This window comes from Apiospora phragmitis, assembly GCF_038363925.1.
Source record: "Apiospora phragmitis strain CBS 135458 chromosome Unknown utg000001l:1.0-2902119.0:1.0-2906034.0, whole genome shotgun sequence".
NCBI lineage: Eukaryota > Fungi > Ascomycota > Sordariomycetes > Amphisphaeriales > Apiosporaceae > Apiospora > Apiospora phragmitis.
In genome coordinates, this window is record NW_027117399.1 from 1,249,377 (window position 1) to 1,274,958 (window position 25,582).

Consider the following 25,582-nt stretch of genomic DNA (forward strand, 5'->3'; position numbering starts at 1 on the left):
CGGCTTCTCTTGCGACTTGCAGAGGAATTGGGCAAAGCGGGCAAAAGAGCAGGTGGTCGGCCGAATATCGATTGACTCTGGTTTTGCATACCTCTTACCACCACTTCTGCGTAAACACGACAACATCTACAGGTCTCTAGATAAGCTCATTGCAGTTTCGCAGATACGTACGGCGTCACCCTGCCGACTTGTCTGCTAGAGACTGGCCCACCAACACCCGTTTCCGCTCTCCCGTTGTCTGTCATGTCGTCAATATACCTGCGCAACTCGATATTAGGTTGGTGATCAGGGTCTCGCATTCTCCAATCGAAATTCGTCCTGGGACAGCCTCGCCTGACTGCATCATCTACCTGTGTATGTGTGCCAAGACCTCAGACGAAGGACGAAGGACCATTGCTCTGTCTGGTAGGGGCGTCTTCACACGTACGAAGTCGAAGTTTTTTTATTACCTTGTCCAGACACCGGCACCATCTCTTGTCTTCCCTTGACCCTTTCGTTCACGTTGCCTCCGAACCATACCCTCTCCCTTGCCGCAGCATCGGACCTGATTGGCCCCTACTCCAACAGTAAGCTGCCACCTCTGGGTCCGCTTAGAGTGTATTGGGGAATCTGGCAGATCCTATAGTACGTTCATCTTAATATCGCACCCCTGATCCTGTCCCGTCACTTTGCCAGAAACCTCATGCGTTCATGGTCTGGCCACATGGTGTCGGCTTCCTCCTCCTGGTACAAAGGGGGCTGTCCCGTCCCTCTGTGCCCAACGCTGATCAGCCTGGACTGTTTTGGCTTGTATTATGCTTTCCTGATAATCATACTCATATGTCGGTTTCCCGCAGGAAATGTTTCGGTCCGTCCAAGTACCGTTGTCGTAGTAGCCTCCCATACCTGCCAAGCTCAGATATAGTTGAAGCTCTGGTCCTCAAATAGCTTCCAAGGTCGCGCACTCAACGGATATTAGACCGACTTCGCATACTGAGACACGATTGTACATCTTACACTTCACTTGCACTGGAGGCAACCTTGTTCACCATTCTTGAGCTTACCGACCACAACACTACATCTCAAGTCTCTCAACGTCCGACTCTTCTACATCCGCTCAGGTCGTCCACAACAAAGATGTTGTCGAATCCTCTCCAGCGGTTCTCTCCCTACCACTCCCTTCCTGCTAACACACTCCTCTCGAACGCTCACGTGCCCACAAGCCATCTCCACGCCGCCGGGCTTGATGCCTTTGGCCATGGCTCACAGTACTCCCTACAACACCTGCAACAGCACGTGGGTATGCATGCGCCTCATCTCGCTCGAGCTCCTCAACCCAAACACCGACAGCACCCATACGGTGGCCCCGCCCCAAGAGCCACAGGAGCGGCTGGTCCGATCAGAAGGAGGATAAGCAGGGCCTGTGATCAGTGCAACCAGCTACGGACCAAATGTGACGGGCAACATCCCTGCGCCCACTGTATCGGTAGGTATTTGCACCAGCAACAGCTTCAGGCGGCCACTAAGTTCTCTCCAGAATTTGGACTCGGCTGCGAATATATCCGCGAAAGGAAGAAGAGAGGCAAGGCCTCGCGCAAAGACCTTGCTCAGCAAGCGGCAGCACAGGCAGCGGTTGCCTCCACCCAGAGCAGACCGCAGTCTCCCCTGAGTGGCGATCACGATGGTTCCACCGCTGAACAGAGACACGACAATTCTGCGTCCAGCAAATCCGAGCAACAATCTACCGCTAGCGAGAATGCTCTCAATGAGCTGAACGAAGACTCGACGGGACGGAGCCAACGGACCGGAAGCTTAGATAGTTTGGCCGAAATCAGCTCTCACCAACCGCATCTGACGACGCACCATGCTACTATGGACCGCGACCACCTGGATAGCCCTACTTCGCTGGATCTGAACGGATTCGGCAACGTTCAAAACCCCTATGATAGACAGGGCTTGGGCGCACATATGATGGCTGGTCCTTCTCACACACCATATGGAGCAAGCCAAACAAACCTATCCGACTATCCTGACATTCCATACGCACTCCAAACGCAGAACCCTGGAAACTACGCTACGAACGCTTCGGCGAACTTTCGCATGGCGACAAGTCCTCTGAGCGCTTACCCTATGGCAGGGGAGACTTCCCCGGGATGGATGTCGATATCGTCTCCCCCGGCGCAGTACCAATCGCATATTCCGCCACCGAGCTATCACCAGCAGTTACGGTACCCAGTATTGAACCCTCTGATTCCTCATCTGGGCAGCATCATCCCAGTATCTTTGGCTTGCGACCTGATAGACCTCTACTTTTCCAGCTCTTCGTCCGCCCATGCTCACCCCATGTCACCGTATGTTCTGGGCTTCGTTTTTCGAAAGCGGTCGTTTCTGCACCCAAGCAAACCAAGGCAGTGTCAACCTGCCTTGTTGGCAAGCATATTATGGGTAGCAGCACAGACCAGCGATGCGTCTTTCCTCACGAGCGTCCCATCAGCGCGTGGTAAGATCTGCCAGAAACTCCTGGAGCTCACTGTCAGCCTACTCAAACCCCTGATCCACGCGCCATCAGGAGAGGCGTCTCCTGTCTCAAGCCCTCCCATCGACGGTGTGGCTTTAGGAGGCTTGGGCGTAGCAATGCCGGGGTCCATGAGCTTGGAGAATCTAAGCGGGGAATCTGGAGCATTTGGCGCAGCTGGGTCACTTGACGATGTCATAACGTACATCCATCTGGCCACAGTTGTCTCAGCGAGCGAGTACAAAGGGGCTAGCCTGAGGTGGTGGAATGCGGCGTGGTCACTTGCCCGAGAATTGAAATTGGGAAGAGAATTGCCGCTCAGCGCGTCAACAGGGCAGACAGACGAGGACGGAAATGGATTAAATGCGAGTGAAGACGGTGAGGACGAGCTCGGGAGCAACATCGCGTCGGGTGCGGTTACGGACGAGGAGCGGGAAGAGCGTCGGCGTATTTGGTGGCTCACTTATATCGTCGACCGGCACCTGGCCCTCTGTTATAACCGACCGCTTTTCCTGCTCGACATCGAGTGCGAAGGGCTAATGCAGCCAATGGACGACACCGAATGGCAGAATGGTAATTTTCGCTCCAATGTTACAGACCCAGCATTACCGGACGACCGAGTACGGGGCCCTCATTTCGAGTGTACAGGCCACAGCATTTTCGGGTATTTCCTGCCTCTGATGACCATCCTCGGCGAGATCGTGGATCTTCACCACGCCCGCAATCATCCTCGCTTTGGCGTGGGCTTCCGATCTGCACGGGAATGGGATGACCAAGCCGCAGAGATTACTCGCCACCTCGAAATGTATGAGCGCAGTCTCAAGCAGTTCGAACAACAACACTTTCAGTCCAGCGCCGATGACAAGAACGAGCAGTCTGCAACATTGGAGATGCCTAGTGAGCTCGATCATCTCGATACGGTATCGGTGCGGTCCATTCGAACCAACTCATCGCGAATGACAGAATCGGACATCCAGACGCGGATCGTCATGTCTTACGGCACTCATGTCATGCACGTTCTGCACATACTACTCACCGGAAAATGGGACCCAATCAACCTTTTGGACGACAACGATCTATGGATTTCGTCGCAGGGGTTCATCACAGCCACCGGGCACGCTGTCTCAGCCGCAGAGGCCATCAGCAACATCCTCGAGTTCGACCCTGGCCTGGAGTTCATGCCCTTCTTCTTTGGCATTTACTTGCTTCAGGGATCCTTCCTCTTGCTGCTCATTGCCGACAAGCTGCAACTCGAGGCCTCGGCCAGTGTGGTCCGAGCCTGCGAGACAATCATTCGCGCCCACGAGGCATGTATGGTCACACTGAGTACAGAATATCAAGTAAGATGATCCCTTTATTATATGCGGATTCGAGGAAAACTATTTGCTGACTCTGATGTGGTAGCGTAATTTCAGTAAAGTGATGCGGAGCGCGCTTGCTCAGGTCCGCGGTCGTGTCCCCGAGGACTTACACGAGCAACACCAACGACGACGGGAACTGCTGGCGTTGTACCGATGGACTGGTGATGGGACTGGTTTAGCGCTTTAAAAAGGGCTTAATGTCGTGCACGCGAACGATGGATCCGATTTCCGCTTCTTTTTTCTTCGCTTTTTCGAAGCTGATTATTGGATCAGCCTGGGAAGATGGGAGGTGATACCTATTTGCTTTTACGCGCCAATGCCTATTCATCCAGGTGTTTTCTCTTTTGGTTGACTTGGAGGGCGGGATCTGTGTATTTGTCGTCCACAAACCGAGCATTGCAGGCCTGGGGTTGGAGGATCAGGGGTGTTTTTTTAGTTGCTTTATGTGTATGCGTACAGCGAACGACTTGAGAGGCTTCTTCACGGTTGGGACGGGTGCGAAAACAAAAAAGGGGACAACGGAAGCAAAGCAACAACTGCTCATAGGGAGGTCTAGCCATATACGCGTATGAATATGAAGAAGAAATGCTTACATGGTAACGATTAATGTTGGATATACAAAAACACAAAAATACACACATACACACACATATATATACTTAGGGGGCTCCGCACCTGACAGCTACATCCGGGTCTTGATTCTGTTTATTTGAGCATCAATACTTGGATTCTGACCGTCTTATGGGCTGAAGATCTTGCGGGGCACATTCGAATGAGTGAGAGAGACTCCTAGCATACAGTAACTCGCATTCCATTACGTGATATTCCACAAAGAAACTTGCATTATGGATATCATGAGCTGGCAATCGAGACTATCCGGTTATTCGCATTAGGTTATTTGATTTTAAAGGTGTATACCATGGGTAAGACAGGCTTCCATATGGTAGTAACTATATGCTATATCACTGTTCAATACACATAGTACAGAGTATGTCGCTTTGACCTCCCCTCTTTGCGTCGACCATGGCCAACAGGGGATGATGTGGCGAGAGTAACTATCTCGGCTGTGGACGTAACGCTGTGACGATTGTCCCTGATCAGTCCGTCGATCCAGTGATTCTCCTTCCTCCCAACAGGTTCGGACAATATAGGCCAAGAGTAGGCAGCGTCCGAATACAGAATTCAGGGCACTACCTCGTCCAGAATAGCTCATCAAGTACGACACCATGCCAGCATGCCTTATGATGTGGCCGGTCTGTCGCTCTGCAGTATCGAAGTAGGCTGCAGGAAACCCCACCGGGACTCGAAACGAGGTGTGACTTGACTTGGAAACAGTCAGATGTCGAATCATTCGTCATCCAGGTGCTCCTGGTCCTCTTCCTCCTCCTCCTCCTCGTCAGGGGCCATAATTTGTTCCATCAAGCCACTACTCCTTCCATCCCTACCTCTATGTCCCTTACTCCTTCGGTAGGCTTCCGTCTCGGTCACGGCCCTCTCACCGACGAAGTGTTTGCCATCCCAAAGGGTCTGGCACTTCGGGCACTTCTTCTCACGCTTAGTGCGCCAGAAGGCCTCCTCGCAGATATCGTGCAGCCGCACATTGCAGTCGCGCTCGGTGCAGCGCTGCCCCACCGTGACGATGTCCTTGCAGGCCTCGCAGAACTTGATGCGCTGCCAGTCGCCGGGCTCCGCGCCCGGGTCGTTGTAGGTCTCGATGAGCCATGAGTGCAGCTCCATCAGGGCGCGGGGGCTCAGAGAGTAGCACCCCTCCACGCTGCGCTCGAACCAGCCCTCGTCGACCATGCTCTGCATCATGGCCTCGGCTTCGGAAGACTTAAGTCCTCGGAGCTGCTGAGACGGCTGTGGCGGTTGGCCCTCTTCTCCGTCCTCCTCCACGGCGTCTGCCGCCTGGGCTGCCGCCGGCGCTCGGCAGCACTGGTGGAATTGCATCGAGTCCAGGAACATGGCTTCCAGGCGGGGCGAGTTGTACTTGTCGAACATGGCGTCCAGCACGCGCTTAACAAATGCTATTTCTTCGGCGGAGTGAAGGGTGGCCAGCTGAGTCATGGCGTCTGAGGTGGTGTTGACGATGGCCCATATACGCTTCTTGGCCACCTGGTGCATGGTGCTGCGGATGTCGTAGTCGAGACTCGACAGAGCTTCCTGGGCTGCTGATAGATATGAATCGAAGATCTCTTGGGTGATTTGAACAGTCTCAACGGGCTCCCCTTCCTGTATCGTCAAGATATTGGCAAGTATGGGCTTTGCTTCTCGTAGCGTCATGGTGCCGCGGGCCATGAAGGCCTGTAAGAAGGCACGATTGCCATCATTGTACTCATCGTCACCCTCCATCTGGGCTAGCTGATTCTGATAGACCTCTGTATGAACTGGGGCTTGGTTTCTTCGATTCAGATGAGTACAGCTTGACTAAATATTAGATGGCCCGTGGGGGTAAAACAACAATTTCATATAAAACCAAGCAATTGGGGCTTGAGGATGATTGAGTTGGTTACATCAGTTGCTGGTGAGACGCGTTTTGAGCACAAGCATGCGCGTTAATGAGTTTCTGGGCACAATTGGAGCATAATTGCTGCATAGCGACAAAAGGCGAACACAGCCACGAAGCGAGGGGTCATTGTGGCTCAGTCGGGAGCTACCGCGCAAGTGCCCGGGCTACTACATATGGGGAAAGCGAGAAAGGAAAAGGACGGGTCTAGATTGCCGGCTTGGTACGACAAGCTCTCGCCACAGATGACATAGCCACTGCATGTGAAGCTCCAGTAGCCAGTCGAAACAAGTTGACAAGGCCTTGGTCATGCGCTGGAGCTGAGTAGGGGACAGTGGACAGTAGGCCTCCCAACAAAGCGCTTAGAACGCCCCTGCATAAGAGAATCGACTTGACGCTCTTTCATTCAAACAAATTGCTTCCTCCTTCAACTCTTTTCACTGACCTACATACTTGGTACTGCTGTTTACGTCATTCCCCGTCACCAACCAGCCCCGCCACTTCCCAACAACAACATGTTGGAATACTTCACCTACAAGAAAGTGAAGAAGCATCGGGCTGAGAAGGCCGAGAAGGAGCGTGTTGAGTCGGCAAATGAGGAGACACACCAGGGCGCTGCCTCGCCATCCCCCAAGGTCATCTCAGAACCCGTCGGTACTCCGTTGCTGCGCGAAGAGGATGAGCGGTTTTTGGAGCGCCTCACGTCGCCGGACCCGGATGACGATGAAGCGGTGCGACCGCCCTTGCCACCACGGATCAAAACACCCACCATCGAATGGGACAGTGAAACCGAGAGCTTTGTGAGCAAAGAGGGCGGCGCTAAGGGAAAGGGCAAGGCCAAAGCCACAGACCCGAAACCCGACAGCACACCTGGGAAGCCGAAGCGCTTCGCCACCATCACGACTCTCGGGCGCAATCTGTCTCAGCGCGTGAGGCCTACGGCCAACAGTGGCCTCAAGCTGCAGAATGTGCCACTTGTGACGGAGCGCGAGGTGGTCCGTGAGGAGACGGACATCACCCGCATCCTCGACGACCTCGATCTCTCGGCCAAGAACAACAAGGTCTTCAGCTTGTCCGCCGACTCGGGCGAGATGGTGCGCAAGTTCAATCTGGTGCTCAAGGACCTGGTCAATGGCGTCCCTACGGCCTACGGTGACTTGACTGCGCTGCTCGACGACCGCGACGGCACCCTGGCTAGGAACTACGAGAAGCTTCCCAGCTCGCTCAAGAAGCTAGTGACGACCCTACCTAACAAGTTGACGTCGACATTAGCTCCGGAGCTTTTAGCCGTGGCTGCCGAAGCACAGGGGCTCGGCGCCGAAGAGGCCAAGAAGGGTGGCATCAAGGATGCTGCTAAGAATTTCTTGACACCCAAGAGCCTGCAGGACCTGGTTACGAAGCCGGGCGCAGTCGTCGGCCTTTTGAAGGGTATTGTGAACGCCCTGAAGGTCAGGTGGCCAGCATTCATTGGCACCAATGTGATATGGAGTCTTGCATTGTTCTGTACGTATAACCTATCCGCCCCTCGGGTATCTCACTCCATTACTAACACCAGACCCTAGTGCTCCTATCTGCTCTATGGTATTGCCACAAGCGCGGCCGCGAGGTTCGTCTCGAGGCAGAAGCCGCTGCGAGGGATCCAATTGACGGCTCTGCCCGTATTGAGGAGCTCCCTGACGACCCTCAGCTGCCTGCGCCGAGCCCTCGTCGGAGTAGGGAGGAACGTGGCAAGGTCGAGAGGACGCCTACTGCCGCATCTTCGTCGAATAACAAGAAGAACAAATGAACGATATAATGACTTGGATGGAACGAACGATACCCATTGATGATGGATTACGGTTTGCTATTTTGATAGAGATGTTTTGCCGAGTTCATGCCAGGTTATGAACGGGTGGGTGCCTTTCCCCATATACTCCGTGGTTTCAGACACGTTTTGCAAATTCAGCCAGAGGGTGTCAAGAATAATGGAATGAATACTAAAGCTTTGATATCCCAAATGTTCCGTCGTGGCTTTTTGAGCCCTTGTAGAGTGAGTGAACTTAAGGCCTTGTAGTATACATAGGAACATCCGTCGATCCGAATAGATCAGTCAGACGTACTCCATCCAGGCGGGCTAAGTAGTCCATCGTCGTTTGCTTTACGTCTTGCAAGGCTTTAGTGACGAAAGTATACATAAACGGGGGCGAAGTAAAGTATCATCCATCACTCGATCAGAGCTCTGGGGTCGTCGATACACATGGATACAGATGCAATGGGGCGCCAGAAACTATCAGTCCAAGGTACGGTTCTGTGTTATCATTGCACTACCAGCCATACTGCTCTATATGCTTCCTTTCTTGCACTCAGTCAAACTGTATCAACATCACTCCTAGCTAGCCAAATTTTGTTTTCTTTTGTTCTTCTTAGTCATCTTGGACCAACTCCTTAATCTCCTCCTGTCCAGGCGCAACGCCCACCGTGACATCGGCCTTCTCGTCTCGGCCTCCGGTGCGATCTATCACGCGGCCACCATCCTGCATCCAGAAGTTGACTTCGTCCACTATGTCGGCCACGATGTCCTCGACAATCTGTTCGTCGTACCGCCGGGCCAAAGGCTGCATCGGCCCCTCGGCGGCTGGATTCTCTTTCTTAGTAGCCGCGGGCGCCACGGTTACCGAGTCGTTCTCAGTTTCGGTCATGGCAACATCCTCGCCACCGGTGGCCTCGGCCGGCTCTTCCTTGGTGCTTGAGGGTTCCTCGTTTGACTCGGGCGGCGGGAACCAGAAGTCCGGTCCGAAGTTGACTTCCGCTGCGCCTCCCCGAAACACACTAATGGCAGGGTAGTATCCCAACATCCCGTCGTCCATGTTTTCCCTAGCTCCGACCTGTGCCTGCGGTTTGGAGGCGGGCGGCAGAAAAGCCAGCAAATCCTCGAAAGCGGTGCCCATGAACACCCCGTTCTTGTAGACCTTGATGAACGATTTCGGCAATGTGCGCAACGAAGCAACTGGGTGGTTTGGATTCGGTGCCTCGGCGGAGGCGCTCCCGGCAGAACCGGAGGCGCCCACAGGCGAAGGGTTCATCAGATCTTCCAGCTCTTTTGTCGTGTGATAGTCGATCTTCTCGAAGTAGATGTGCGCGCGGAACCGGATCGGGATGCGGTCTCGCACGATATTCGGGCCCTCAGCGCTCGAGCTCTCCTCTGCGATCAGGTCGACGGCCGGATTGTACTGTCCCAGCACCACCTTCCGGTGCAGGCTTTCGGAAGGCAGTTGGATCTCCAGCCCGATCACGTCTCCTTCCTTGATGTCCTCGCCAGCCGGGAAAAAGTCCTTGGGCCGTGACATGTGCACCTTCTGACCCTCGACATCACGGATGCCGTAGCTGTAGGCGTCGAAGCCGACGGGCGCATCGAGAGAAGCCTCCCGTCTGGCAAAACCCAGGCGCACGTGGCCATGCGACTCGAGCTTTGCGCCCTCGTCGGTCGTCGATATTGTGCCGCGCGTGATCTTGCACTCCCAGTACCAACGGCCTTCCCGCACGGCAATGTTGGCTCGCGCCATTCGGAACCCCTTGTCTGTCGTGATGTGCCGGCCGGACTGGTCCAGGTACATGTGTGTCGCCGCATCTTCGAAGCTTATGTGCGCGCCGTACGGTTCGGGTTCGGTCTGTCGGTAGTAGAAGGATGAGGGGAATTGCGGATCGGCTATACAGTGAAGATAGTGGAAGTTTTTCTTATTGTAAACACTGCACCAGGTGTCAGTTCAGTCTGGACCCAGAATGCTTCGTTGCTCCCTCCCGTCAGACTCACTGTTCTGAGGTCTCGTAGAAGTCGATGGGGGTGCCATCGGGCGCCGGGACAGCATGGTGGTGAGTGAAGACAGGCCCGCGAGCAGCTTCAAAATCGGACGGTTTCGGGGGCGCAAGCTTGTATCTCAAGGGCGAAGATTCACTGCCCAGTTGCGGTTGTGGCGTCTCGTCCTTCTTGTGCTTGGGATCGGGCGTGGCCCTGGAGCTGTCGCCGCCAGCAACCCCCTTGGATTCGCGCTTTTTCAACGACTCCTTCTTCGTTCGCTTGCCTGGTCCCATGTTTGGTACGTCGTCTTGCGACTGGGTCTTGGTGAGCTTCACGTCGGGATTCGGATTTAGTGGTGACGAGACCGATGGCGCGTGGTCGTCCTCGAGGGCGCGTTTTTGAGGCAGGGACGTGACGGCTGGGCTGGATGCCCTGGAAGGGGATTCCTTTTTCTGGGAATCCGCCTCGGCCGCCATGGTCACGAAGCGGCTGTTGGTACAAAGCTGTAACAAAGACAATGGGCATTCAGGACAATGTAAACAGGCTCCAATTAGGAAAGTAACAATAGGTGACCTAGATTAGTCTACCGCAACTACTGTGGCGCGATCAACCAGGTGGCTTTACTCTACCTACGCCATACCGCTGAAGACAAAAGCCTGTACTACGTAGCCAGATACAGGGCAGCCGCCGCAAAAGCCGAGCAAAAAGTATCTAAATCTAATCAAAAATACAAAGATCGAGCAGCGACTCGGGTGTGACTCGAGCCCATAATCCTAGCATAACCGTAGCATAGAAGTTTGACAAAAAGTGCCAAAAATAGACAGCGATCCAGATGGGACTCGAACCCACAACCTCAGCATGACCGCTTTATGCAGTAGGAGTGCTACACGCTACCATTGCGCCACTGGATCGTCGAGCTGATTGATGATGAGGTGATTATTATCACGACATATAGCACCATCCACCAAAATACGCCACTCGAGGTTTGAGTATACTTTTCGATCCGTGTGAGCATTAGATACGACAAACTGGTACTGTTTAGAGTCATAGACAGAATATTTCAGTGGCTTTGAAGAAGCCAAGTATTTTCCTTTTCTTCGTTGGCCGTGATTGCGGTGTTTGTGCGCGTATGTTTCCTAAGGTTTTTTTTTTGTCCCCTTCGAGGGTAAAAATCGCGGCGAACGAGTAATTGGAGTGGCTGCACAAGAGATTGGGTGTCGGCACATATATCGGAGGGATTTGAGAAAGATACTGGCTTCAATGTGCGAAGCTCAGGCAGCAGCCAGTCAGTCACTGCAAGGAATGCATCAGCAGTAATATCCAATGTAACAGGGCAAGAACGGTGGGTTCAGGTAAGGAAAGTTAAGATTCAATCTGCCCATTGAAGAAGAACAAATGCAGCCACCGAATATTGGCGTGCTCAGTTTGCACCCGGGTGCCCAAAACTCTCAGATATGCAGCAGCCCGATCTTGGGTTGCAATAGCTACGGTAGGACAATTCATGTATACGGAGCTGACTGAACCTATCATAAGTACACATCCATCATTGCCTCTAGTCTTTGCTGTTGCTTGGTCGCAATGCAGCAGGCCGACGATCCACCAGAGGAGAAGGAGCCATCTCCACCACTACTACTATGTCCCTTGCACTGACAAACAGACCGCCGCGGCATAATCCCCGTCATGGCTGATACTCAACATAGCCGTCGTATCTGGCTGACCCGGAGGGTACCCCTTGATGACAGCCACGGGCGGGCCGCTCGATAACGCGGCGTCGTTCGCCGTCGCATCATCTCCCGTCTCCTCCTCCTGGTCCTCCTCCTCAGGGACTCCCTTCAAAGGTGTCGCTGCCGGCCTAGTCCGGACGATGCGGATATCCTCAAAGGTCAACCTGCGAGAAGAATGCGCCTTGATTGCAGCCTCCTTGGCTGCAAATCTACAGCGAGTTAGCTGTCTAGGCCATAATAATAAGGAGAGGGGGTAAGGGGGGAGCGGCGTGGAGGCGACTGTACTCACCGGCCAGCCATAAATACGGCGGCTTTCCAGACATTGGGAATCCGGTTATCGCTCGCTCCGGTAGCCCAAGGCGCGTCTGACTGATCTGTTTGCGAGGAGGGGCGCGGTCCGATGCATTGGAGCAGGGCTCGGGGTCGAGCTTCCGAACGCTCTTCGGCCGTCAAGACGCGCGCAATGAACCTCTGGGCATGGCACGAGGTCAGGATCCTGTAGATCCTGGGGATATGGCAGATATCGTTTCCGAGACCCAATATCGACATTCTACATTGAACCTTGTCTTGAGAAATGCAGCCCTGGTCTATTAGGTTCCGAAATTGTATTGCGGCTTGCGTTGTTGGCTTATTAGAAAGGTGTATATATGTATTTTCCCCTACTTAACGGGTCGAAGTGAAGCTTTGACGACATAACAGGGATCAAAATTAATCGCCGAACACTCATTTCACAGCATACATGTCAGGCTTGCAACCCACCTATGTATTCAACTCATCGCAATTCAAACATGTCCGAATTACCAAATTGTATAAACAACGATCTCATGAAACTGCAGTAGTCACACCATTTTAGCTACACTTCTCAGTACGGAGCCACAACATGCAAAAGCCTGACAACATCAGTCACCAGACTAGTGGATCCTGAGATCCAGAAGAATATCTCATGCCATTACATCTAAACGCACTTTTTTCTTTGAATCAACCGAAAGCTTAGTGTCTTGTTTTTTGTTTCTCCTCAGGCGCTATCCCGGTGTCAATGCCAGAGAGGACCCATGCCATGATCCGCCCGAGGCTACAACGTCCGGCTCCGGTATGTGGAGCCAAACCCGGAATACGAAGCGCTTAGTTGTCTGCGAGGAGAGGAGCTCTCTCGCGGTCAGCTGGTGCCGTCGCAGATTGCGCCTGTTGTCTCCATCGGTAGTCTCTTCCGGCGGAAGCCGGAACCGCGATGACGATGGTGGCCACGAACAAGACAGCCATGATGGTGAATGCGAAGATCCACTGGAAGGCGATGACCTGTCGGAAGAACTGCGAGACGCCAATGGCAGCCGCCAGAACGCTCAGGTTGAAGCCCATGGTATAGTCCTGAAAACCAATTGTCAGACCACGTGCACGAAAAGGGGAGAGTGTGTTTCTGCTATTCCGCAACGTACCTTGTAGATGACGACGAAGAACAAGCCATAAGCTAGAATGGACCAGATGAAAACATTCCCGAAGATGCGAGCGACGAGAGATGTCGCGTGTGGCACCATGATAGCCCCGTTCCAGTAGATGGCGACAAAGTTCCACGCGAGCGGACCCGAGACTACGGGCTCATGGATGAAGCGTGAGTAGCCCACATGTCGGAAGTACAAGGAGGTCAGGTTGATGAAGTTGATGACCAGCATGACCTCGGCCCATCCAAAGTAGCCTCGGACAAACAGCATGACAAAGGCGAAGTGAAAGAGGTTGTTGAGGATGAAGTGGCTGCCGACAGCGCAGGCGGAGTTTCTCTTCTCGACATTGCCGGAGAATAGGTGGGCGATGTAACCGCCTTGCAGGACGAACAGGACGAGCCTAGATGTGGTGTGTGAGTATCATGAGGGTATTCAGGATCGTCTTGCTTATGAATAAGTGAGTACTCACCAGTAAATGCTAGCAATGATCTTATTCATCCGGAAAGCCGTGTCATGGTCTCTGTTCTGGTGCCAGATTTTGCCCCGATGTGCCCAGCCATCATGGGGTTTGTTGAAAGTGTAGTAGAAGGTGACGACAACGGCCAGAAGCCATGATAGAGTCGTCAGGGCCTTGTAGAGAAGAATGGAGTTCTTGCTGTGATTGTCGCGCTTGGCGAACGGGTTGACTGGAGGACCGAGTTGTCAGCTATGTTCTGCATATAAGTCAATAAATAGATGTGAGGATGTACATACTATGGTGAACGCGCTCCATGGTGGAAGGCGTTTCGGTTGCTTGGGGTGTCGGGATCAAGGGTAAAAGTGTCCTGCAAAAAAGTAAAATGACAAGTGGAAAGCAGAGATCTTCGGAAAGTAAAGCACTACGAGGAAAGAGAGAAAGGGCTTAGAGCAGTATTGTTACCTATGTATTAGCGGGCGAGATCATCTGAGACAGATGCAAATGGTAGGTCGGGTACCTGTTCACTATGATGCTAGGGTGGTGGGGTAGCAGCAATGCAGACACGCTCCTCCTCTGCAGGCATGGGGCGTCTCTGCGGGGAAGTCAACGGGAATGACGACGTTTGTAGGATACCTAGGTGAACATGTTACAGCCACATGGTCTCTCAGAGGGCGGTAAATCACATCGAGGGCGACTTGCAGTCGTCAGCAAGCCTTGTTCCCCACCAAACACATACTGTAAGTTGTAACATGATATATTCTAGGAACCGTATGTCGCTAGCATTAGACTCTGGGAGAGATCAGAACGTCTGATCTCTTTTTGAGACTCATGTATCAGACGAAGCCATCCGAGCTCAGCTCTGCAGGACAGTATTGCTAGCCTGCTAGGCCCCTAGCTATTCTGAACAGCTCCCGCATTGTGGGTGGGCCTAGTATCCATCGATCCATATCGAATCGAACCATCTGCTGGAAACATTGCATACATACATGTACATACAGTATGGACACCCGTTCTTGCGGGCCCGTCCAAGAAGGCCCATCATCATCGTCATCGGCAGCCTCTGTAGCTCGTACAGTAGATCACTCGAATGCTTCAGGTTGAAACAAGAAAAATATATCACTCAAGAGTCAAGGTGACTCCAGCTGTGACGGATGTTGCATTCCTGCCCTTGCCGGCTCTGCCCGCCGCCGAGGGAACACGCAGGACAGGGTTACTGTCGAAGCGATCGAGATTATCGTATTGGGTAACCAACCTACTTATTCTTAGTATCACGAGGGTGGAATTCGACATATCAGAAACATGGTAGCGCCTCTTGCGCGTCGCTAGCATCGAAAGAAAGGGCCTTGGCTAAGGATCGACAACTGCATGCGGCTGGTTTTCTTAGTAGTGGCAACATTATGGGCATCCCTTATGATGCGTCTTCCTGCAAAACACAGACTGTGGTCAATTGAATAAGACTGGACAGGCACCTTACGCAGAAAATAAGCAATTGGCCTCTGCACTCGTTCAATGGGCATATGTTGTAGTTTTTGTCGCTGTATGCAGTATGCAAGTAATTGATTTCCTCGGTGAAGAGATCGGCTCCCTATAAGGAGGACTTCCTCCGGTCATTTCTCCGCTTTATGCCACCCAGAACCACCAAGCCGTATCGACCAGTAATCCCTGTGCCAGCGGCTCCATGCGGCTAGATGCCTGCCATTCACTCAGGGTAGGTCCTATGTATATTCTTGGCCATAAGCACCTCGAGCAACTCCGGTTGGCCCGCCCGTGGCACACGAAAAAGTGACCTGGACAGTGATAGCAGCATCTCGGCGACCATGGCTGTGGCTTATGTAGCAAGCCCAGAAGGCGGCTCATGAATCAGAAAGCATCACCCTAGTGGTGCCTCTTCTTCCGTATGCTCCAAAAACGCTTGCATTGGTTCGTCGTCGCCTAGATGTTGCGCAACTTGTTTTTGCAGGTAGCCAGTATCGTTGGCTTCAGCTGTCCGCAAAAGACTGGAAGGTAGTCGCGAATACACTCGGAAGGAAGTCCGATATTCTACAAATGCAGTATATCCCCACTAAGCACTAACCGCTTACTAATTTCAACCCGAAGTACCAAACCATTTTAACTGCTTGAATTGCTCAAACTTATTACGATTCTTCCCCGAATCCGCCGCTTCTTTATCAAAGGATTGGTTGAGCGCCTTCGTGTCTTCTGACCAGGAGGCAGTGCTGGCTATCCACAAAAAACGAATCAAAATGGCAGCCGCCGAGACGCCGGCACCGCCCGTTATGGCTTTGCGAGAGGCCTTCGGGGATAAACCACCAGATATCAGCCGCAAAATCACAGGTACATATAAGAACTGATGGGATTTTCAGCATGTCGTAAAGCTGACTGGTTACGGTAGCCTGCGTACTTTGTAGGAAACAGAAGGCGAGACTTGCTCCCTTCTTCTATTTCACCCTGGCGCTCCCGGCTAACCCGATCGTTCAGATCAAATGTCAGATGCGTGATGCTCAGCCACCGTGCACTCGGTGCAAGAAAAGGGGCCTCTCATGCAGCTTGAATCGAAGTCTACAGATGGTCCTCGAGAGCGATCTGATGTAAGTGGCTTGGGGAATTGTGCAACGGTCGTAAGCTGAGAGGAACTGCCTGACCCGGCTTACAGGTGGAAACAGTCCATGGAATCGAAGATGCAGAAGCTGCAGCTCATGATCGGACGGCTAGCTAGGAACAACCTAAGCCCCGAAGACGCTGAACAGATGTTGGCCGGCGATACCCATGGCAAACCGGTGGACAAAGACTCTGGTGCAACCCTGCCGGCTAAGTCTACACACCTGGAATCCAGTGGTCACTGGGGCGTCGTCATGGATCTTGATTCAGGACCTGGCGCCATTCCTGGCTTCTACATAAAAAACAGCCACCCGTACAAGCTGATCTCGGTGAAGATTTTATATCGCGTGGCGTTGTGACCATCGACTCGGCCAGAAGTTGCTTTGATACTTATAAGGATCGTCTCGATCATTTCCCGTACCGGATTCTTTACGATCAAACCGCAGTAACCTTAGAGTCAGTTCGGAGGGCCTCGGCACTGCTCACAGCGTCTGTATGTGCTGTCGGTGCTCTCCATTCAGCTTCGGCCGATTTCGAAACATATTACCGCGAATTCGTCCAGTTGAATGCCCAGCAAATTCATTCTCGACACCACACGATTGATAACGTCCGAGCTCTGTGTATAGCTGCCTTCTGGCTAAGTGATCTGTCGTGGTCACTCGTCGGGGCAGCAGTTCGCATCGCTACCGAATTGCAACTCCACAAAAGCTTTTCCAAAGCATTGAAAGGTGATCGACAGCACTACCTACGAGCACGGCTCTATTATCTTATATACGCTTGCGACCATCACTTCTCCGTTGCCTACGGAAGGCCCCCTATGACCAGAGAATGCGAGGCTGTGAGAAACGCCCGGGACTTTCTCAAATGCGACTTTGCTACCGAAGATGATGCCCGGCTGGTCAGTCAAGTTTTGCGTTGGAGCATTTGTTCGAATATTTTCGACACATTCGGTGTTGACGTCGATCGCCCCCTTTCTGAGTCCGACATACCTCACTTGCGTAGGTTCAGTATCGCCCTTGACAGCATACGGGCCGAGTGGATAGATCGTTTTATCCCCAACGCTCACGTGGTGAACTACCCACGAAAAGGGGTTGGCCTCCAGTACAACTTCGCGAAGCTTTACCTATGCTCTCATGCATTCAGGGGAGTCAACACTGGCGAAGTCGCTACCCGCCCGCCCGAAGTCGTCATGGAACTAGAGGAGGTTGCCAATCATGCCGTCCTTGCAGCTTCAGCGATACTCCGGGCTGTCGTCGCGGACCTAGAGATCCAGGGTTTTCTTGATGGGCTTCCCACCTACTTCGATACGATGATCGCTTTTGCAGCCGTCTTCCTACTCAAAGTATCGACTAAGTACATCTCGATGGTGCAGGTCGACTTGCAGGAAATCAGGCGTCTCCTACGCACATTGCTTGCTACCCTCAAGAAAGTTACCTTGAGCATGCACCAGCGCCATCTTCTGGTTAGTATCACTGCTGGTATTGAAAGCCTCCTTTGCCGGTGCGGAGTTGTCAGTAGCACATGTGCAGCTGAGGAACAAGAAGTTGTAGCTATCACTGCTAGAGATGATGTTGGAGCAAAAGAAGTGGAACAGGATCCTACGACTTCGTTCTCCATGGAAGAATACGACTTCCTTTTCAACCCGGATACGGACTTCAGTCTAGAATTCCTAGACCAGGAAAGGCTAGCCTAATATACTCTATAACATCCAGCCCCTGTTTTGTATCCAACTTTCGCTGTGCGAAGGTACTGGAGGTTGAAAGATAGTAAAAGTCGGAACGTCTTATCCTTGAACTTGTCCTCACTGACCATGGTTGAGGATCAGATCGAAAATGTCGAAGTTCCGCCACCGTTTGGTAAGGAGAGCTTCCGAGAACTGTATAGGCTGGGACATCATAAGAGGGACTTTCTGCTCTGAAAGTCCGCCGTGGGAGTGGAGTCTATGGCCTTGTAGCGAAGAAAGGTCATGCTCTACAGCCTTGGAACCCACAACGGCGTTCTTCTTTGACACGATGACGAAATCACCCTCGCGATCCTCGGGCATCTCAAACACTCTGGCAGCCTCCTCTTTGGCTAAGACCATGTCGACCTGGCCGAAGTCCCTACAGAATCTGATCATGTTCTCAACATCGGCCGTGTGCTCTTTGGCCACGTGGACTCGGACGAACGACCCCAATGCCCGTGGTACTTGACGAAAGGGTCCGTGATGGGGCAGATGGCGCGGGGGCAGCCCTGGCCGAACTTCTCCTCGAGCTCGTCCTGCGCGAAGAGGATGTTCGGGCTACCGCCGCTATCGCACTTGTCGTTCATTCCATGATCTCCCGTGACGGCTACGACGGCCCCGAGATCGACCAGTCTCTTGAGCCGCGCGTCGATGGCCGACATGAACTCGTTGGCCGCGGGCGATCCGGGGGCGTGTTTATGCTGGACCCAGTCGGACAGGGTCAAGTAGAGCAGATCGGCGCGCCGCTCCTCGAGAATCTTGACCCCGGCATCCAGGACTAGAAGGGACAGCTCCGCGGAGTACTGGCTGGGGGGCTTAGGTGCGGCAGTATCTTCCCTTTCCCCTTTTCCGAGCCACGCCAAGACGTCCTCGCTCGCGCACTGAGACGACCAGCAGATGCTGCTCTCGGCCAACCTGTGCTCCAAGATGCGCCGCAGCTTGTCTTTGGCGGTGATGGCCGCCACGCGCACGCCCCGGCCGGCCATCTCGGCCAGGATCGTGGAGCCGCGGAGCAGGGAGTCGTCGACGACCATGACCTCCTCGCCCGTGGCGCGGTCGAGGAAGTAGTTGCCGGCGATGCCGTGGACGGCGGTCGGCGCCCCCGTGATGATGCTGACGTTGTTGGGGTTGGTGAAGGTGGGCATGGCCGCGTCGGCCGTGGCGTGGAAGCCATGCTCCGCGAAGCGCTGCATGGTGGGCACGACGCCGTCGGCGATTCCTTGGTCGAGGTAGGTCGGGTCGAAGCCGTCGACGCAGACTACGACGGTGGGCTGGCGGGGCAGCTTGTAGGTCTTGCCGTGGAGGGTGATGTGCCCCTCGGTATCTGTCGTTTCGTGTCAGTGAGGATTTGGCTATACGTAGGGGCTTGTAGCATATTACTGTTGTCCGCGGCGGATTGCGTCACATAATTTTCACTCGACATGGTTGTTGTTTTCGCATAACGGAGGGGCAGATGTAATGGTGTTGTCACGAGCTACTAGGTGTGGTGCGCGAGGTAAGTAAAAAGGATGTTTTGTAAGTGAAGACAACGAAAAAGGATGTATACCAGCTTTCATCTGAGATGAAATGGGCGATTTATATATCTATATAATGGCATGGACTGGAGGGGCCTAATGTGGTTGGTCTAAAGGCACCTTCTCGGGTGAGCCTTCTTCTCGGTGCGAAGTGCGCTCACAGTCTATATAGTCGGTACGAAGTCCGCACTCTGGAAGTTCGACCAATAGGGTTTTTTGGTCTGGAGAATCAAACAATAGTTATCAGTAGAATCAGCACGTAAGTCTTGGTAGCGTATCAAGCGGTTCAGTCTCTTGGTTCTCGAGACACCTGCTGTTCAGCGATGGCGGTTCTTTCGCCCACCGCCCGCGCATGCCCATAACCGTAAGCCAGCACTGGAAGTGGATGAAGTACCTGGTCACCAGTAACTCATTTTGTTAGTCTTTGCTATTAGCATATGAATGAAAGACCTCATCCACGCGTTTTCATTTCGTCAGGTACCCCTTATTAGATCAATTCGTTGTTCAACTGCCAAGCCACCATGTTGAATGTACGGCCACCGCACCTCCCTTTTCCCACCATTTCCTCGACACCATATTTAGCCGCGCACAGATACAGCTGTATACCACCTAAGCAGAAATGTTCGTAGACATGTTCTTGGCAAGCAGAACACCGACCTTCCTTTCACTGTCCAGTACCGGGGCCACGTCCTACCCAAGTAATGGCGCCTCAGGCGTCAAAAGGCTGGACGCGGCCCTTACCTGCAGTTCCATGCGAAGCCATAAAGGCAACTCATTGCATCAATATACTGGATATGCGAGGATAGTTATCCACAAACCTTCTTTCCCTTGCATTGTCATATCAAAGCTCGCTTTTCCCGCCGAATCTCTCTTTCTCTCACTCGACGGTATCCGTCCTAGAAGCCTTGATGCCGTAAACCGACAAGTCCGCCTCCATACCCGGCAGCGCGAAGACAGCGCTCGGCGCGCCCCCGAAAGCCTCGAGCGGGTAGACGCCGCGGAACTCGAGGCCGAGGCGCTCACACACTTTCCTGGAATCGGCGTTGTTGCTGCTCGTGAACCCGAACACGCCCTCGAGACCCAGCCCTTGGCCCTCGCGCGGGACATCGTCGTCATCCTCATCATACTCCGCAGAAGCCGCCGCCGCTTCGCTGGTAGTGCTGGTGGTTGTGGTGGGCTTTTTGGGATCCGTCGCGTACTGGACGAGGCGCCGCCCCGCCTCGGTCGCGTACCCTTTGCCGGCGTACGTGGGCAGCAGCGCGAACCCGCAGTCGGGCACGGTGTAATGGGACCCGCGCATCAACGTCAGGATGCCGATGGGCACCTGACCGAGCTTCAACAAGTTTGCTTTCTCGTAGTCGTCGGCGGCGGTGGTGGTGGTGTTGCTTTCTCCGACGATGTCCTGGGCGAAGCGCAGACTCACAACGTACGGGCCATATCCGTTCCGCTCGTGCCAGCCAGGCATCCAGTTCTCAATCTGTGCCTGCGCCTTGGCGGGGGTGTCGATGTTTGTCTTGTTGTGCTTGGTGTATAGCTCGCTGTTGTAGAGGTCCACGAGGAACTGGTTGTGCTGGGGTGCGTGGAAGTGCGAGATGTAGAGGCGCGGCGTGGTGAGGTGGAAGGTGGAAGAGGGAACGAAGGGCATGTTGGGCAAAGCGTGGATGTCACAATGGAAATTGTATACGGTTGTTGTTGGTATGCAGTTGTGGTCAAGTCAATTGATGCAAGTATAGTAGTGTGGAATAGCCAGGGGTGCGGGATGGTGCTTTTATATCCATCCCTCCTTGCCTAGTTTCCAGTAATACAAGCACTATCTTGTGTTACTCTACACCACACACTTCAGTCGGCTAGGAGCTGTGAGATAGCCCGTATCTCTCGCCGGAGTTGGAGAACATCGCCAGTGCTTGCTAGTCAGCTTACAGGCAGGTGTCCACTAAGGTGAGTCACAGACAACGCCAGCTTCCTCCTCTGGACAAGTATCTTGCTTGAAGTATCGAATAGTATGCGCAGTGAGTCAGACTTGGTATACCTGATCAAACAGCAGATAGCTCAGTTGAAGTTTACGAGGGTCCCACGCCGTTATGTATACCCGTGGAAGACCTGGAAGGGACTGGGATCGTAAAACGGACCAATCAAATCCAGGCGCGATATAAGAGGCTTCGGGTTAGCAGCCACGACCTGTCTAACTTGCCTCGGAATGTGTAAAAGAGATATACCGGGACATTATCGATCGCATATCATCAAGATTTCTTGCCCAGTCTCTCGGCGCCCGATAGGTTCTTCAAACAAGGGGCAAAGAACATTTCTCCCGAGATGGCTTGCTTGGTCGTGCAAGCCGCGACGACGAGCCAAAGCAGAAAGATACAGCCCGAACCGATCTAAGCAGCAGATCAGTTGGGTTAGCTTGTATAACTACTGAAATCAAGGAGAGACACCAAAAGTACTCACCATGGCCGTTACGTCGAAGAAGGTACTGTGCAGGACGGAGCCCAGCTCGGTGGTGCACGCTACCCAGACGCCGAGGGGGAAAGTGAACCCCCACCAACCCATATTGAAGGGGAAGTTTCTCGTCGCGGCGATGCTGATGACGGCGTATGCGAGCCAGATCAGGCCGATCCCCCACATGATCAGGGCGATGCAGGCTCCCAGACCTTCGATCAAGAGGCCGAGCGGCTCGGCGTACGTGGTGTCATAGTCCTGTGCCGCTGCTGCCATGACTGCTCCCTTGTCTCCTCCGTGCGATAACAGTTTGCGCGTCACTTGAAACGATAGGGGCCAATGACGGGTTGGGTGAAAGGAGATGGCTTAGCTCACACCAGAAATGGCAGGGAAACACAGCAAAGAAGTGATATAGCGAGATCGAACCACCACAGGCCCCATGCTAGATATGCTGCCCAATTTCCCCAGGCCGGCACACAGACGAACACAATCATGTTGATGATTGCTTTAGTTTTTATTCAGTCAGTATACAGATATCAGACTGGCCATCACAAACTCCCACCCCCTGGCAGAGAAAGAACTCACTAGCAAGGCCCATAGGAAAGGTGCCCAGAAACACGGACTGTGTCGGATGCTGGATCATGACGCACCAGATCTGCGGGTACAAGACATACCTCGCAACGGAAATGGTGGTGAAGGCGATCATGAGAAGCACGTTGAGGGCGAAAAAGCCGACGGAGATCCATCGGATCCAGGCCGTGTTGTACGGGAGGTTGTGCAAGAAGATAGACACGATACCCGTCCCCATGGTCACCGTGAACCAGCTGCAGCCAGAGTCAGCAGCAAGATGGGCCCTCGTGGCTAGAGAAGCAGCAGCACGCTTGCTTACGAAGGAGTGAAATTCTGGACGATCCTCCTCCAACCGGCGTCGTTCTTGGAAGTGCACGGCGCGGCCCCCTCGGGACACGACGGAGGACTGGATTCCGACTCGTTTCTTGACCCAAGGCCAGGCTCACTTGTTATGGTCATGGTTGTAGCGGCCGACGTCTTTCCCACGGAGACGGAGTTGATAGAAGAAACGGACTATGGCAGATGAAAGTTTCTTGACCCGGCCGTGAAGGATTCGAGGGGCGGGAAGTGCTCGTTAGCTGACTTGGAGCATTTGCACTCTACATCTTACCAATTCCGTCATTTCCGGCATGATTAATATGGGCCACGGGATACTGACATACAGAAACGAGCGCAACCAGGACAGACGTACGATGCCGCTCACGAGTACTGTTTGTTACTCAGCTGTCAGCAGTGCATGTAGCTCAGGCCCGCTATGGTCTTGACTAATAAGGTTTCCGGTGACCGGAGGCGGCCCAAGTGGGTCCCGCAGAACAAACACAATCTGGCCAACATTTCCAGGGTCAGCTTAGGGGCTTCTCCTTGGGTCACGTGGAAAGGGGTTGCAAAAAGCAGAAGTTGCCAGATTGATGAATAGGGGTATTGGATATGTGCCAGTCCGAAGAATGCCGCAATTTTGAATGTTAAGATCAATAATTTTTCTATACAGAGATGTTCGCAGTCGCCCGTCTCGCTCGTGCCTTGAGCGTTCTTTCCAAATACGTACGTACCTACCTACTTATCTTGCTCATGGGGACCCCACCCACAAACCAAGCAAGCGTCCGGTGCTAACCGATACGATCGCAATTGACGCAAAGACCTAACAAGGACCAGCCAAGTAGGTAGGGAGTCCGTACACAAGCCACGCCAGAATCCGACGCGTGAACAATGGCACCTGCCTCAAATTTCTTCACCTCTCTTTGTCCAGCAGAGCACTTGACCAAGGCTGCTTACTTGTTGGCGCGAGCCTAAAGCTTTTGCTTCGCACAAAGCCAAGGATTCCATCCCAATTCCACCGCCACCAAAAAGAGACAAATACACGTAATTTGACTTCGATGACCCGGCAGCACTGGCAAGAGACGGAAGCCGACAGCAACCTACCCCCACAGGGATCCTCATGCACCTTGCTGCTTTTGTACCCAAGACCTGCAGGCGGTATCATATCGTATGTTAGATAACACACCTCGTCGACCAGCCGAGCTCGGGACACACCCTTAGCCACAACAGCCGTAGCTTGCGTGAAAAAGCGGAGTAGTCGGCGCGGCCCACCCTGCCACCTTGGGAATATTGCTTGCTCACCGTCTTCCTCTCCCTTTCCGCCGACAAAACCAGACAAAGCTGATTGAATACGCTGTTGCGACCAACAAAACAACCTTAAACCAGACCACACAACATCATAGCAACCCCAACCCGTACATACCTACACAACCATGACTTGCACAATCCTTAGCCCCCTCCGACAGCAGGAGACGTCAAGCAAAACCAACATGGATCGTTTTGACACGCTGGTAGAGTCTCTGAAGGACATCCTGGGCCCTTCTTCGGGCATCACGTCGGATGATGTGGATGTTGGTGACCTTATGCATGCCATGGAGCAGTACACATCCGACGACAGAGAATGGAGCCCGTATGCCATGGCCGATCCGAGTCGGGCATACACCCGCAACCTCGTCGACGAGGGAAATGGCAATAGTAATTTGGTAAGGAACCGATCCACAAACCATCACTCGATGGCCACCGGGTCGTCAAGCCAATACTGACAAGACCGTAACTATACAGCTCATCCTCGTTTGGACCCCGGGAAAGGGGTCTCCTATCCACGACCATGGCAATGCGCACTGCGTCATGAAGATCCTGCGCGGCACCCTGACCGAGACGCGGTACGACTTCCCGGACGGCGATAAGAACAAGCCGATGCAGGTCAAGTCCACCAGCCACCACAAAGAGAATGCGGTAGCGTATATGGCCGACGAGCTTGGAGTACACCGAATCTCCAACGAGGGAGCGACTTCGCCGTCTCGTTGCACCGTGAGTGAAGTCCATCGAAAATGGTGTTCCGTGTTGGCCATCTTGACTAATATGGACGCAGTGTACACGCCCCCTAACGTAGCCAAGTCCGGCTGCAACATCTTTGATCTTCGGTCGGGTAAGAAGAGCCATGTCCCTAAGTGCGGCTACTTCTCCAGTTCGGCCGCCTCTTGAAGGAGCAGTGATGGGAGTGACGAGAAGAGAGAGATAGAGATAGACCATCATGATGTTTGGGGCCTTTGGCCTAGTGTTTGTTTAGCGGGCATTCCTTTGGAACAGGACCATACCTCGATGCCATGACGAGATTGTTTGGATATATTGGGCTTTGGTGTAATGGCGTCCACATACTCCGTAGTATGATTAATGAATAAGATAGAGTATCCAGGCTAGTCAATGCGAGAGAGACATTTCCACGCACGCAACGACATGCATTCAACGTGAAAAATAGTCTCAACCACAATCAACAAGACCAGAATAGTCCAACATCATCATGTATATGTAGAAGTAGAAGGTAGGAAGAGTGGTAGATGTGGTCGTCGGACGCTGAACACAGGCCCAAGTAAAAGAAGCATCCGCTCTGGCCGCAAGAGGAAAAGCTTCAATCACGCAATCCAAGCGACTCGCCATTGGCTGAAGTAA

General features: G+C 53.2%; 11 protein-coding genes across 11 annotated transcripts; 4 read left to right on the forward strand and 7 right to left on the reverse strand.

Annotated features, from left to right (window-relative positions):
• Positions 1-1,116: 1,116 nt before the first annotated feature.
• On the forward strand, positions 1,117-4,042 carry PG994_000382 (Xylanolytic transcriptional activator xlnR; the record flags this gene model as incomplete). The annotated part of the gene is made up of 2 exons (XM_066851791.1): positions 1,117-3,834; positions 3,899-4,042. The coding sequence occupies 2 exons, from the start codon at positions 1,117-1,119 to the stop codon at positions 4,040-4,042; spliced, it is 2,862 nt and encodes a 953-aa protein (XP_066722423.1).
• Positions 4,043-5,202: 1,160 nt separating this feature from the next.
• Positions 5,203-6,207, reverse strand: PG994_000383 (Non-structural maintenance of chromosomes element 1-like protein; the record flags this gene model as incomplete). The annotated part of the gene is made up of 1 exon (XM_066851792.1): positions 5,203-6,207. One exon carries the CDS (start codon positions 6,205-6,207, stop codon positions 5,203-5,205), a length of 1,005 nt encoding a protein of 334 aa, XP_066722424.1.
• Positions 6,208-6,876: 669 nt separating this feature from the next.
• Positions 6,877-8,147, forward strand: PG994_000384 (uncharacterized protein; the record flags this gene model as incomplete). The annotated part of the gene is made up of 2 exons (XM_066851793.1): positions 6,877-7,864; positions 7,924-8,147. The coding sequence occupies 2 exons, from the start codon at positions 6,877-6,879 to the stop codon at positions 8,145-8,147; spliced, it is 1,212 nt and encodes a 403-aa protein (XP_066722425.1).
• Positions 8,148-8,763: 616 nt separating this feature from the next.
• On the reverse strand, positions 8,764-10,612 carry PG994_000385 (S.t1.c1 complex component ash2; the record flags this gene model as incomplete). Its single annotated transcript, XM_066851794.1, has 2 exons — positions 8,764-10,087; positions 10,152-10,612. The coding sequence occupies 2 exons, from the start codon at positions 10,610-10,612 to the stop codon at positions 8,764-8,766; spliced, it is 1,785 nt and encodes a 594-aa protein (XP_066722426.1).
• A 1,156-nt stretch (positions 10,613-11,768) lies between these two features.
• Positions 11,769-12,409, reverse strand: PG994_000386 (uncharacterized protein; the record flags this gene model as incomplete). The annotated part of the gene is made up of 2 exons (XM_066851795.1): positions 11,769-12,069; positions 12,150-12,409. The coding sequence occupies 2 exons, from the start codon at positions 12,407-12,409 to the stop codon at positions 11,769-11,771; spliced, it is 561 nt and encodes a 186-aa protein (XP_066722427.1).
• Positions 12,410-12,982: 573 nt separating this feature from the next.
• Positions 12,983-14,068, reverse strand: PG994_000387 (uncharacterized protein; the record flags this gene model as incomplete). Its single annotated transcript, XM_066851796.1, has 4 exons — positions 12,983-13,225; positions 13,294-13,696; positions 13,766-13,982; positions 14,050-14,068. 4 exons carry the CDS (start codon positions 14,066-14,068, stop codon positions 12,983-12,985), a joined length of 882 nt encoding a protein of 293 aa, XP_066722428.1.
• Positions 14,069-15,996: 1,928 nt separating this feature from the next.
• PG994_000388 (uncharacterized protein) lies at positions 15,997-18,044 on the forward strand (the record flags this gene model as incomplete). The annotated part of the gene is made up of 4 exons (XM_066851797.1): positions 15,997-16,087; positions 16,259-16,341; positions 16,417-16,599; positions 16,659-18,044. The coding sequence occupies 4 exons, from the start codon at positions 15,997-15,999 to the stop codon at positions 18,042-18,044; spliced, it is 1,743 nt and encodes a 580-aa protein (XP_066722429.1).
• A 108-nt stretch (positions 18,045-18,152) lies between these two features.
• PG994_000389 (phosphonoacetate hydrolase) lies at positions 18,153-19,497 on the reverse strand (the record flags this gene model as incomplete). Its single annotated transcript, XM_066851798.1, is given in 3 exon segments — positions 18,153-18,508; positions 18,520-19,398; positions 19,455-19,497. 3 exon segments carry the CDS (start codon positions 19,495-19,497, stop codon positions 18,153-18,155), a joined length of 1,278 nt encoding a protein of 425 aa, XP_066722430.1.
• A 968-nt stretch (positions 19,498-20,465) lies between these two features.
• Positions 20,466-21,233, reverse strand: PG994_000390 (Acyl-CoA N-acyltransferase; the record flags this gene model as incomplete). The annotated part of the gene is made up of 1 exon (XM_066851799.1): positions 20,466-21,233. One exon carries the CDS (start codon positions 21,231-21,233, stop codon positions 20,466-20,468), a length of 768 nt encoding a protein of 255 aa, XP_066722431.1.
• A 595-nt stretch (positions 21,234-21,828) lies between these two features.
• Positions 21,829-23,056, reverse strand: PG994_000391 (C4-dicarboxylate transporter/malic acid transport protein; the record flags this gene model as incomplete). Its single annotated transcript, XM_066851800.1, has 4 exons — positions 21,829-21,966; positions 22,037-22,347; positions 22,613-22,851; positions 22,917-23,056. The coding sequence occupies 4 exons, from the start codon at positions 23,054-23,056 to the stop codon at positions 21,829-21,831; spliced, it is 828 nt and encodes a 275-aa protein (XP_066722432.1).
• A 1,289-nt stretch (positions 23,057-24,345) lies between these two features.
• PG994_000392 (Cysteine dioxygenase) lies at positions 24,346-25,117 on the forward strand (the record flags this gene model as incomplete). The annotated part of the gene is made up of 2 exons (XM_066851801.1): positions 24,346-24,615; positions 24,695-25,117. The coding sequence occupies 2 exons, from the start codon at positions 24,346-24,348 to the stop codon at positions 25,115-25,117; spliced, it is 693 nt and encodes a 230-aa protein (XP_066722433.1).
• Between the last annotated feature and the right edge of the window lie 465 nt (positions 25,118-25,582).